Source organism: Pteropus alecto, unplaced genomic scaffold (assembly GCF_000325575.1).
Source record: "Pteropus alecto unplaced genomic scaffold, ASM32557v1 scaffold413, whole genome shotgun sequence".
Lineage (NCBI taxonomy): Eukaryota > Metazoa > Chordata > Mammalia > Chiroptera > Pteropodidae > Pteropus > Pteropus alecto.
This window is the reverse complement of record NW_006434120.1, coordinates 3,502,476-3,516,389: the sequence shown is the minus strand read 5'-3', so window position 1 is coordinate 3,516,389 and position 13,914 is coordinate 3,502,476. Positions and strand designations below refer to the sequence as shown.

The 13,914-nt window shown below is 40.4% G+C and overlaps 1 protein-coding gene and 1 pseudogene across 1 annotated transcript in view; both read right to left on the bottom strand.

Moving 5' to 3' along the window:
* Positions 1-338: 338 nt before the first annotated feature.
* LOC112477474 lies at positions 339-3,232 on the bottom strand (annotated as a pseudogene).
* Positions 3,233-3,463: 231 nt separating this feature from the next.
* EBPL (emopamil binding protein like) overlaps positions 3,464-13,914 on the bottom strand; it is a 33,486-nt gene continuing 23,035 nt past the window's right edge. Inside the window, exons 2-4 of the mRNA XM_006909015.3 lie at positions 10,879-10,948; positions 5,891-6,008; positions 3,464-4,135 (exon numbers count right to left, since the gene is read on the bottom strand). Of these exons, the coding sequence (XP_006909077.1) occupies positions 3,895-4,135; positions 5,891-6,008; positions 10,879-10,948 (429 nt within the window). The 3' untranslated portion in view covers positions 3,464-3,894. The remainder of the gene's footprint in view (positions 4,136-5,890; positions 6,009-10,878; positions 10,949-13,914) is intronic.

Here is a 13,914-nt window from a genome sequence, read left to right as displayed (position 1 = left end):
GGGGTTATATGAATGAATAATGTGGCCATTCTGGTGCACAGAGTAAGCTATTCTCTGAAGTATGTACCCAAGAGTGAAATTGCTGAGTTATAGGGCGGTGCATGTTCAGTTTTAATAGTTATTTCAAAAACAGTTTTCCACTTTGTGTGCCCACCAGCAGTGTATGAGAATTCCAGTTGTCCCACACCTTCATCAACACTCATTGCTGTTAGTCTATTTTTAAAAACTTATTTAAGACCTTTACTAACAGGTGCTTGTAGTTTGTTGACCTTTTTTTTTTCTTTAAAAAAATCAAATTGGAAACTTTTATTACAAATTAAAAACGAAGTTCTCAAAAACCTCAACTTGACAGATATGCAACAATTTAAAAAACCTTTAAAGGTGTATTGAGAAAAACCAGACTTTTTAAAACGCACAGTTATCATTACCCTGCTGCATTGATAATGCAGATAGTTCTAGTTATCTGGACAACAGGTGTAAAAGCAAGCACTTACGGTCTTCAGCTCCAATCTTTTGCTCATTTCTTATTGCTGGACCTTCATATTTATTTCTTCTTGTTGGATGACTAAACCTGGCGATGGTAGAGACAGTAAGCGGGCGTTTACTCAGCCCTGCCCTGCTCAGCCTCAGAGCAGAATTCTCAGCTGGTGGATGGGCTGTTTTGTCTCTGCCATCCTGTGGTTTAGGGGTTTCTGGACATCTGCGTCAGTAACCGAAGCTATGGCGGTACCGATGCTGAGGTGGCTGCTCACCTTTGGTCTCATCTCCTTGATTTTCCTTGTGCTCTTCATGGCTGTCTGTGGTGAAGAGGCCCCCGCAGAATCAAGGTCTATAGCCGCGATACGTACTCTGTCTCACTGGTCTACCTTGTTCCTCTGCACCCCGGCCGCCAGCACCCTGCATCGCTTCTCCCTGCAGAGGAGGCTGGAATGTTGCAGTCGAGGCCCACAGGGTCTCCGTCAGTAGTGAGGTGGGAACTGTTGCCTGTGGCAGGGCTGTTGGGCCTGGCCTTCGGAGGGCTCTCAGATCCCTCGTCCTCTCCCCCATTCTCACGCTCTGGTAGTTCCGGGGGTGATTGCGTGGCCCCTGCACGTGGGCAGTGTGTCTCATGGTTACAGTCTGCTGCGCATTCACGCCTGCGCTGGAACGCCACCGGGGCTAGTGACATTTGCCGCCTCTGCACCCTTTTCTCCTCCAACATCAAACTCCAGAGTTGAAGGTACTTCCTGGGGTCATCCTTCTTCACGGCATTCTGGTGCACAACTACATCTGCCGTGGTGTCGTTCCTGGTGATGAAACCACATCCCTTTCTTACAGTGAGCCGTTTTACTGTTCCCACGACTGCTGCCGGTGGTGGCGGGCTTGGTGTCTGGCGGCGCTGGGCGCAGGGCAGGGGCGGAGGCAGCGGCTGGGTCCCGGGCCAAAGCTCCTGGCTGCCGTGAGGCGACTGCGCGCCCGGCTGCTCAGGGCTCTCCAGGGTCAGCGCTCAGCTCCTGCTACGGATCCTGTCAGTCCCTTTATTTGTAGTCATTTTGATGAGTGTGTAGTAACTTCTTATTGTGGCCTTAATTATCATTTCCCAAATTCCCATTTCAGTATTCTCTTTCGTGAAGTATTTATTCAAATATTTTGTCAGCTTGTCTATTAGTTTTTTTTTTTCCTAACCGATTTACAGAAATTCTTAAACTATGTGGGAAGGGTCTTTTGTCAGTTACATGTACTGCATATGTCTTCTACCTTGTGGCTTCCTGTTTTACTCTCTTAATGGTGGCTTTTGGTGAACAGAAATACTAAATTTTAATGTAGTCAAACTTACTGCAGCTTTTTGTATCCCTTTAAAGAACATATTCTTCTATTTTTTTCTTGAACATTGTTTGCCTTTCATGTTAAAATGAACACTTCACCTGGAATTGTTATTATGCAAGGTGTGAAGTAAGGTTCAACATTCATTTTTCCCCCCATTTCACATGCAACTGTCCTGGCACCATTTATTAAAAAGACCACCCTTTCCCCATTGCTCTGCAATGGCACTTTTGTCATAAATTCAATGTCCACATATGAGAAGGTCTGTTTCTGGACTCGCTAGCCTGTTCCATTGGTCTATTTGAATATTCCTGTGCCAATCCTACATTGCCTTAATTATTGTAGCTTTATTTAAAACTTTTTAAAACTTCTATTTTAATTGGTAGCTGGTTTAATTTTAATCTTATGAATACTGACTGAATTGCGCTTCCCTCTCTGGTGTTCCACAAAGCACCCTTACTCATTCAAGTGGTTTGGTAAATATGTTGGGAAACGTTGAGTTAATCTAGTTTCTTTGTTGCAAGACTTCTACAGCCTTTAATGTGCTAATACAATATCCCTCAAACTTACTTTGCTACCCTTATTCAATATTCGACAACTACTGTAGTCAGGTATCACTCAGGATTCAAGTGTAGAAAACAGCAATTACTCTAGGTGTTTTAAGCAGGAACATTTAATACAGGGAATTAGGTGCCTACAAAAATCACTGCGAGACCAGGTGCTGGGCTACACTTCTAGGAATGACTCCCAGATGACCACAAAATGGACCCTCCCAAGGGAGGCACTACAAGCGAGGCCACCACTAGAGCTACTCAGCCCACAAACCCTTTACTCTTGCTGCCTCAACCACAACTGCCTCTCAATACCCAGGAAGTTGAACACTGTGTTCATGTCAAAACCCTCACATTTCTATGACCTTACTTGTTACCACAAAGCAGCAAAAGCAAAACAAAACAAAATGAACAACAACAAAAAACCCCACTAAAAAACCCATGTCTCACAAGTATCTCTGAAAGGCAAAATTAATTTTGCACCCAGGTCTATAACATTCGGTTCTCTGCAGGATAAGAAAGACACCTGGGGGTTGGGGTGGGGTGGGGGGGATGCAGACTGAGCTGTCTGAGCGACAGTATCCACCACAACTTACCAGGTGCCTGGTGTATGAGCCGGACACTTTTCTAGGCAGAGAATACATCTGTGAGCTTAGCGTCTAGTAAAAAAAGGCAGCTGTGGAACAGGTTAATGTGGGTGCCTGCTCCCCACCTCCAACAGAATTGCTATAACCATCTCTCCAAACCAGTGTTTTATGAAACACAATTTGGTCATGTTTCCCTCTTAGTACTGAAGGTAAGAGACAAATTTGTGCTTCACTTCTATCAATTATATATGATGTTATGGCATACATTCGGCATTTTAACTTTACCTTCATCTTATTAATTCTCACTCTTATTTTCCCTGTGTTCCTATTTCCTGATTTACTTTTTACCATAATGTACTATGTCTTTTTGTAAGTTAACTCCAATCTTCTCCTTGTAAAAGGGCGGATACCAATCACTTATCTGTCTGCGCAAAACCTCAATGTCACCCATGAGGAGCTGGCCCACTCCCAAATTCAGACTATCATTTTTGTTGGCGTCACCAATTTGATAAAGTACAAATGTAAAATAGAAGCATTCATTTTATTTCTGGTTTCACTTTGGTAATGAAAAGACCAATGAAAAGATTAAACGTTCAAGTAAACAACATATTCTTTGTAATAAAAAAATGAGTATAACATGCCTTATAGTATTTTATGATAATTGGCTTTATTAATGTAGAACAATTAATAGTAGCCATAAAAATTTATAATTAAATGTTAATATTACAAGTTAAATTATTATTACAAATTAAAATTTATTTCTGTTCCCTATATTGCCATTTAATTAGAGAAACAACAGCAATGAAATCTTGTTACCTTACAATCAATTTGAAGTAGGTTGTTCAGGAATATAAAAAGAAAGTATAGGTGGGAATGTATAAAAATTTGGCCAAACAAAAAGATTTGATCCATTCTGGCTCATAAAGCAAGATAATGTTTATGATTTTGAAAAGTCACTGAAACTTCTTCCCTAAACTGGTTCCTTTGTGATACATTTTCTTGAGTTCTACCCATGACTGCCACAGTAACAGCCCTGGGAACAGAACCCACACACTATTGAAAAATACCAGATAGACCCAAAAGTAGAGCCAATTCCTGGTGTTGAGGTTGGGGCTTCCCATTAGCCAGTCTGGAAAGAAGGTCATCCAGCCGCCATACAATTCACACACGCACAGGGTGATCTGCACGAAATGCCTGCGCGAGAGGAAGAAACAAGGGATGAAACTGCCAGCTCGGCACCCTGAATCATGACACCTTTTCTTTAATGGCAGCATCAGCACAGTCTCCCAGAGCAGAAAACCTCTCTGACGTTGGACCTCAGGTTTCGGGTGATGCTCCTTTGATGGGGCCAGTCAATAAAGACTCATCCATGCTTTTCTTGAAGAAGCGACACTGTCTTTTCTCAAAGACTATTTTCAGAGTTAAAAAAGGTCTCTCAGGTATCCTGTCCTATTCTTACGAAGATTTAGTGAGGTCACACCTGACTCAGCTAAGAGACCTGGATGGGAATCTTGCTTGAGGTGCAATTTTCCCCACTGTAAAAGGGGATAATAATAATAGTCCCTGGATGGACCTAGAAGGTATAGTGCTAAGTAAAATAAATCAGACAAAGACATGTATCATATGATCTCACTTATATGTGGAATCCAAAGAACAAAATAAATGAAAAACAAAACAGAAACAGACTCAGAAACAGAACAATCTGATCATTACCAGATGGAAGGGAGGTTTGAGGGGCTGGGTGAAAAAGGGGAAGGGATTAAGATGTACAAATTGGTAGTTACAACACAGTCACAGGGATGTGGAGTATAGCACAGGGAATATAGTCAATTATATTGTAATAACTATGTATGGTGCCAGGTGGGTACTAGACTAATTGGGGAGAGCACTTCATAAATTCTATACATGTCTAACCGTTATGCCGTATTCCTTAACTAGTATAAAATAATATTGAATATCAACTATAATTGAAAAAAAATAATAGTCCCTTCCTCGAATAATCTTGCAGAGATTAAATAAGCTACGTAGATAAAGCGCTGAGCACTGTGTGTGGCACATACTAGGTACTTAATAATGCGGATATTATAAATGTTTTAAATAATAAACAAATGGGTGCATGTAGTAAGCTTACAACCAAGATCATGGGGTCGAAGATATATCAAGGCACCAAGGAGAAATAATTTTTACTGCTGACTATCTGTGTAAAATTGGGTAGGGAAAAAGTGGATTAAATGACCCTCGAGGTCTCTTTCAAATCTGAAATTATTATGAAGCTTTAAATAAATAAGACTTCTTTGATGCAAGATGGTAGAAAACTGAATGCAATTGTACCTCTCTGACATTGTTTTAGGGAATCATCCCCAGGCTAGCCATCTGTTTGCCCCAGGTCACTTTGTCCCTAAGAAGAAGAGGAAGGAAGAAAGGAGGGAGGGAGAAAGGAGAGTTTGAAGTCTCAGAGTCTGACTGATGGATGGTTCATCTTCCACCTTTCTCCTTCTGCTTCCCATTATTTCTGCCTTCCTCATACCCCTATACCCTGCTTCTGAAAAGATTTCTTATTTATCTGGCATGTCTAATTACATAAGGGAATTTACTTTGTGTCGAATGGAATTGAAGTTTTCTAGAGTGATTTGAGGGATAAAAGGATGGAACTATTACCCTTTTATTCTCCAAAATATTGGTGGCAAATCATCCAGTGCTGTTAACAACGCACTTGCCTATAGCGTGACTAGGTTGTTACTACAATCACATTCCTCCTATTTTTTTTTGTTTTGAATGGTCTGATATGATCCTGGTGGCACCAGGATCCTTAGCTAATATCAGACAATTTTCGTTTTTACTCTACTTTTCATGTAACAAAGCAATGTGGTCACCATCTACTTTAAGTGTCACTTATGCATTGGGACAGCTAATATTTCTCTTTTCAGCAAGACAGGAGCAGGCACTTACCGATAATATTTCTCTTTGACTATGGCGTAAATGAGGATCAATGCCAGGGACCCATCCAGGACCACAGTCAGAATTTCCAAAGACACAATGGTTGGGTCAAAATTCAGCCATCTTTTCCCTAAAAAAAAAACACATTTTGTTACTTCTCTGGCAGTCATTTTAATGACAGTCAATGGAAATGACCTTTTTTTCCTTAGGGAGGAGATACAAAGAATAGTTGCCACTCTCTCTGCATTCTTCACAAAGCCTTAGTAGAAGGCAAGAGAAGCCCTGAGATAAATGCGTTTGCCACCTGACACAAGTAATAATAACAATATCATGTTATGTTGGTAAAATAATTTATAGTTTCCAAAGTACTTTCACATATGTGCCCTCTTCACCCCTCCCTTTTCATTATAAGTAACAGAATTCTAAATAAATTCAATATAGTCAGATTTTGCAAAGATGATTTTTAATAATTATCTTGGTAAATGTAATGTAATTCTTTACTTTAAAATTTCAGTATAAAGTCTATAAGTATAACTTAGATGTAGGAAAATTATTAAGGAAGTGCTTATTAAAAAACATGTGTTTATTAATAATTGAAGAGAAATTGAGTGCTGAGGGGCCAGAAAGTAGGGAAGGAGAATGATAGAGCCTGGACTTCAGAATGAATCTAAAATGGACAAAGTGGGCATTCGAGTCTGCTACAGGGGCAGAACCCACTAACAAAAGCCACTACGGAGACCTCAACTGTGCTGACTAGGAAGCAGGCATGCCCAAAGAAATCTTTCCAAACCCCATTATCACTATGGTTTCTTCTAGAAAGAACCACGAGGTACAAAAGTCTTTTTAGAGCTGGACTGTGAGAGCCATGCACTGGGCAAAGCCATAATCTCCTCCTAAGACCTCAAATAGAGTAAAAGTCCTCAACTCTTCTCTCCTTTTAAATACTGTTCTTACATTATCTAGGATAGGTAAAAAATTAGCAACATGGTCTGACTGAGCTGAGCAGCACAAAGCTCAAGTCTCTTACTGGCCAGAGTTAGGGTCTCTCAGCCAGGGAAAAAGGGTTCTAATGAAAGGCTGTTCCGAGGGAAGAAATGGCCAGTAAACAGGATTAGCCATTTGATGAGATAACACAGGGACACATGCTGAGAGCAGATTCTGTGAAGGGACAACACAACCAGGCCAGGCAGAGCCCTCTAGCCTGTCCTTGGAACTGCCAGCCATGAACTAACTGAAAACATAATAACGAAAACAAATTTTTCCTTTAAATTTAAGCACATATCATAAATTTAAGTAATATACAATAGGCAAAATGTACCCTTCAGTGCATCCAAATCTTAAAAAATATCACAAGTAGAATGTCAATGTTTTAGGAACTAAGAGATCAGTGGGTGTTTAGACATTCATAAATATAACACCCTTCATTCATTCTTTAATTCGACAAATCTTTTGGAGCATATGGAAGGCTCCGTGCCAGTAGCAACTGGGACAGAAAGTCTATCTGCAAGTGGCTCACATTTTAGCGAGGTCGAATCATGCAATGAGTGACGCTGACAGAGTATGGGGACATGGAAGACAAGGGAGATGAGGCGTTTTGATCACTTCTTCTTCACCCTGTTGGTGAGAGAGAGATTCCACCGTAGGGTTGGGTTATGGGGATGACCTAGACAGGTTAGACAGATGAGATCGATGGCGTTTTCTTAGCCACATATACTCTTAGCCTGGGGGGAAAGTCACTGTGCCATGCAGGGCCACATGGTGGTTGTACTTAGAGTGAACAAGGAGGGGCTGTGAGAGGCAGGCTCTGTAACAACAAGAGGACGGGGTGACCCTCATTCCAGCAGCAGGCCGGCAGGATGTGATTGGCTTGCCTGTGTGAATAATTCCGAGGGCTGGCAGGGAACGGAAGCCCACTACTCAGGGGTGCACAGGCACTGTGCTGATCCCTGAGACAAAGAGGGTTGTTCGGCAGGGTGAAGGGACTTGCAGTTAGGCCATCCAAGGTCCTCTTGAGTTTACCAGATGTCAAGACATGCAGAATATTGGATCTTAATTTCAGACCTCATACCATAAGAGGTGACTCTTGAACTGGGTGAAGGAGAAGGGTGTTTCAGGGTGGAGCATGTGCAAAGGCGTGAAGCTTAGAGAATATGGTATGTGTGAAACTATATTTAATTCAGCAAAGCTGAAGAAGACAGTGGGGTAAGGGGTGGGGGGCAAGGTTAATGCTGGAGAGAAAGGCAGGGCGGGAGACAGACAGTAAAGGCAGGCCTGGCTACCCTTCGGTCCCAGCGTACCAGGCCTCTGGTACCTCCTCATCTACTACTTAACCTCGACCATCTCTTTGCTGATTAAATACCTGGACAACAAAAGGGCAAACAGCATTAATAACGCTAATGCTATGATCATTATCATTTACGCTGTGAACAACTGTCAGGTTAGGGCAGAAGTTTGGAGGGAAGGATGCATGCTAAAGCCTGGAGTAGGTCTCCAGGAGCCATGGCTGGACCCTTGACCACAGGGCGGAGACTAGGAGATTTAGGAGATGATCGAGGGTGACAAAAACTTTCTGACTCCTCCAAGCCCTCTCCTTGATAAGGCTTTGACCTTGGGCTCTGTCCTTGGCCTGCTTAGTCCAGTTTAGAAAGAATCCTGCTCAGTCAGTTTAGTGAAAGTCCCCAAATCTCAATATCCGATCGCTTTTCTCTTCCATTTTTTGAGATTATAATTGACATCCAGCACTGTATAAGTTTAAGGTATAAGCAATATGGCCTGACTTACATACAGTGTGAGATGAGTACCACAGTTAAGTTTAGTTAGCATCCATTATCGCATGTAGATTTAAAAAAAAAGAAAAAAATGATTTTTGGTTTTTTTCTTGATGAGAATTCTTAGGATTGATTTACTGTCTCAACTTCCAGCACCATTAACTAGTCATCAGGCTGCGCATTACATCCTCAGTGCTGGATTCATAACCGGAAGTCTGTACCTTTTGACCACCTTCATCCAAATACTCCACCTCTGCCTCTGGTAGTCAGAAATCTCATCTCTTTTTCTGTGAGTTTGGGTTTTTGCTTGTTTTTTAGAGTCCACATATAAGTGAGATCATACAGTACATGTCTTTTTCTGACTTCTTTCACTTAGCATAATGCCCTCAATGTCCCCATCGCATTGTCACAAATGGCAGGTTTCCCTTCTTTTTATGGTTGAATCATATTCCATTGGGTACGTATACCACATCTTCTTTACCCATTCATCCATGATGGACACTTAGGTTGTTTCCCTATCTGGGCTATTGTAAACAATGCTGCCATGGGGATGCAGCCTCCTGATCAGATTCCTAAATCCCCTCTCCCTACATCTTATAACCCCGGCTGCCTTCAGCAAGAATCCTGTTAGTGGGTCTATCGAGAATCCTCCTGGCCTTGGCAGTTCTTCTTAGTAATTTTCCATTCACTGACCCCACTTTGCTCCTTGGCTATAAATCTCCAGCCGTCCTTGTTGTACTTGGAGTTGAGCCTGATCTCTCTCCCCCACTGCAGTAGTCCCTCTTGAATAAAGTCTTCCTTCCCATCTTTAACAAGTGCCATGAATAAGTCTTCTTTAACAGGGTCTACATAATGTTAACAGCCCTGCTCCACGTCCTGATAAATCAAAGGACAGTCCGCAGATCAATATCTGGGAGGCTTTACCCCAGAATCTGTATTTTAACAAGAGCCCCCAGGCAATTAGTACTCTTTAAAGTCCAAGCACTACTTTATATTATCTATTGGACTTTCACTTTCACGAGAATAAAGGGCACCTCCATTATATGAGTTTTCATTTTTTCAAGGTTGATTGATAAAGATCGAGTTAGATGTTTGCATTTCATGGGACTGAGACAAATCTGGCCTGTCCCCTTTCTCTGATGCCAGGCAGAGCAGCCAGGGTGGGAGGACAATCACTTAGGCTGGAGTCTTTCAGTCCCGGGGCTTCCCCAGCAATTCTCAAGCATAATTTAATCAGCATACTCACCAAAAATGCACAGCTGCATTTTGCTCAGCTGATGGGACTGAAGGAGCTGGACTCCAGGCACAGGGCTCAAGCTCCTTGAGCTACCACTGGCTCAGACCTGAGAGGCATCAAAGATGACCCACGTTTTGCTTTGAGGAGCACTAATTGTAGCTGGCTCAACTCTCTAGAAGAGTTTTCTAACACAAGTGGTGAACAGAAGTCCCAACACAGATCCTGGCTGGGGGATATGATTTCAGAATCATGGAAGCAATGAGATAAAAAAGTGAGGAATTTCAGATGCAAAATCTGAAAGAAGTTATCCTGTGCAAGGCATTTCTATGATAGTGGCCAAGTACCCGGTTGTGGCACAGCTCATCTGTCAGTGTTGACATAATACACGAGAGGTAGTTGATACTAATTTACAGACTGGTGATCAATTTACACTGAGCATGAAGAAGGTAAGAAAACTAGCTAATATCTTGGTAGAGCAAGAAGGTTTTTGGAAACAAGACATTATGTGTGTATACACACACACACACACACACACATACACATATATGAAAATTGATATTAAAAGAATGAAAAATATCCAGTTTAAATACTGTAAACTTTTCAATTTGCACTCACTACGAACATTTTTAATATATAGCTTCATTGAGATATAATTCATGTGCCATATAATTTACCTGTTTAAAGTGGCCCATCTAGTGGGTTTTAATAAATTCAGATTTGAATCACTATAATCTAATTTTAGAAGGTTTCATTACCCCTCAAAAGAAACCTATACCCATTATCAGTCATCCTCCATTTCCCTCCATCACCCCTTTCCCCACCCCATGCCCACGAGCAATCACTAATCTATAATGTTTCTACAGATTCGGGTATTCTGGACATTTTATATAAATGGAATCATGCAAGATGGGATACAGGTACTCATTTAATTGACAGTCACATTTGCAATTAATCTCCTCAAACATTTCAAATATAAACATTTTAAAATTACTTACACAACGAGGCAATCAAACCATCAGAATCTGCGATGTTTCCTATGAAAGACAAATAGACAAAAGGGCCTTCCTAGAGACAAGAAAATGAAAACATGCTCTAGTTTAGCATCACGACCACAGGATGGCACCACAGACACACAGTATGACACGGCAGCATCCCTCCCCCAGCCCACCCGTGGGCACTTTCAGAGCACTGCACCTATACCACCCCATGGGGTGCTATCCTGGGGCCTGCCTGGCTCCCTGACCTTGCAAATGGGTAAGTCCAGAGCTATTTTTCCAAGATTGACATTATAAAAGAGATGTGTTCTTATGGGGGAAAATAAAATAAGTTGAAAATTTTGCACAGGAAAGGGCTTAAATATTATAGTAAATAGGCTACATTCTGGATTGTTCCAGGGATTTTGCACTTTTGAGAAGTACCTTGCAGCAGAGAAACTAAATGTTTTTCAAAAAAAAAAAAAAAAAAAAAAAATTCCAAGCTCTCTCTTAACAAAAGTGGCATTCAAATTTCTATTCCAGAGTTGAACTAGTTCTTTTTCCTGCATAAGGGAAAATTTAGGAAAATTTAGGAAAATTTAAAATGCTTACAGGCTACATTTTAACTTTTAGGTAATGAAATATCTGCAATTACATGTTATTTTCCCATCGCTGAGGTACTTCTTTGCCTAAAATTTCAAAAACCAATTAACTAGAATTCACTGGGATATCTGATTGTCATGTTGCTCCTTGGAACACATTTTGTTGCTGGTCAATACAACTTTTTTTCTCATTTCTTTTTACCAAAAGAACTGCTTATATGACATTAAAATTCTGTCTCTGCCTAATCCCTGCTCACTTCTAGTACCACTTTCCAGGTGTTGCCACTTATCACAACTTTTGTCTATAGTTCTGGGGGTCATCTTCATAGCTCATAATATATACTTACACTGCTATTTCTTTAGATGTTATCTATTAACTGCCCATACTGAAAAATTATTTAATTTATATTGTTTCCCTTCCCTTTCCCAGTCCTTCCAGTTTTTAATAGTGTAGGGGAGGAAAAACTTCCTTCTACCCTCTTAGGTTCTGTAGCTGGTCTAAGAATTAACTGACATAAGACAGATTAACAATAGAAAACATATAAATTTTATGTAATACTTTTTCTTGTACATAGGAGTCTTTAAAAGGAAAATGAAGATCTGTAGAAGCTGTTAGGCCCCAAAGTTAATATACCTTTTTACAAAAAGAATAATAAATTACAAGGATGTAAGAATACAAGGGGCTTGGACTAGGGACGGTAAATTGTGGGAAAATGACTAAGAAATCTGCAGGGAAACAAATGGAAAATGAGGGTTATTTGAGTAGGTCTTTTTGTACAGGTTCATTTTGGCATTGACTCCCAGCCTCTGGTGATAAGAATGTTCTTCCCTTCCTGGTCCGGGGAAGGCACCTTTCTCAGGGGAAACTTTATGACCTGATTTTAGGTAGGAAGGGAGAAATCAGAGAGCCTTTCCTGCACCTGCTGTTTCTCCAGTGCCTTCAGCTCAAAATAATCAATATGCCTAAGTGGCATATTTTGGAGTGGCATGTATTGAACCCCTTCAATAGCTATATTGTTCTCTTTAATTCTTCTATTAGTTACCCAAATTTGTAACTGAAGTAATAAACTTAAAATCTCAGCTTACTCACTCATCAGTGTCGTGTGTCTGGACTTCCTATCGTACAATCGGGACCTGATAGCTCCACCAAGCTCTCTCCCTCTCCTCCTCATTTCCAACTCTCACCTTCTGTTCACTTTGCTTGTACATTGTTGAGATTGATTATATTTCCATTCCTGTTCTGTAATCATGTTTGTCTTCCCTATTTTATCTATAAGTGAATTTTAAAAGCTGAAAATCCAATCAAAAGGATCTACAATATGGTGATTATGTAAATATCATTCACTGCAATGGATCGCTGCTTCTTTCTCTACAGAGCCAGTATTTTGACTCCTTGTCACTTAAGGAGAATGTGGCAAATGGAATATTATTTCTTACAATCATAAATTTCTCAAACTCATGCTATATTTTAGTTTACTTCATATTTGAGCCATAACATTTTACTTTTTTTAAAAAAAAATTCCATTTTTAAATTACAGTTGGCATACAATATTATATTAGTTTCATGTGTACAACGTAGCGATTAGACATTTATATAACTTACAAAGTGATCACCCCAATAAATCTAGTACCCCCCTGACACCATACAGTTATTAAAATATTATTGACTATATTCCCTATGGTGTACTTTACATCCCCATGACTGTTTTGTAACTGCCAATTTGTACTTCTTTTTAAAAATTTATTTATTTTGATTAGTTTCAAGTATACACTATATTGGTTAGACATCTATATAGTTCGTAAAACAATCCCCCCAATTGCTCCCTCCCTCCCCTGACCCTCCACCTAGCCAAAATATTAATGCTAACTGCATTCCCTATGCCGTGCTTGTGACCATCCATCAGCTACTAATTTGTACTTCTTTAACCCTTCACCCCATTCTCCCAGTCTCCCAATCTCCTTCCCCCTCTGTCCATCACCAAATTGTCCGCTATATTTGTGAGTCTGTTTTTGATTAGTTTGTTCTTTTTACTCCTTAGATTCCGCATATAAGTGAAATCATATAGTGTTTATCTTTCTCTGTCTGATTTAAATACTTTCTAGGTCCATCAAAGCAAAATCTTTTTCCATATCCTTCTTTTTAGTCTATGTGTGTCTTTTAATCTGAAGTGAGTCTCTTGAAGGCAGCATATGTAGGGGTCTTTCGTATTGTTTCAGCCACTCTATCTTTTGGTTGGAGCACTTAATTCTTTTCCATTTGAGGTACTTATTGATGAGAATGTAGTTGTTACGATTCTTTATCCTTGTTTTTGATACATGTTTTTTCTTCTTAAAGAAGTCCCTCCAACATTTCTTGTAATACTGGCTTGGGGGGGATAAATTCCTTTAGCTTATTTTTGTCTGGGGAGCTCTTTATCTACCCTTCAACTCTAAATGATAGCTTTGCTGGATAAAG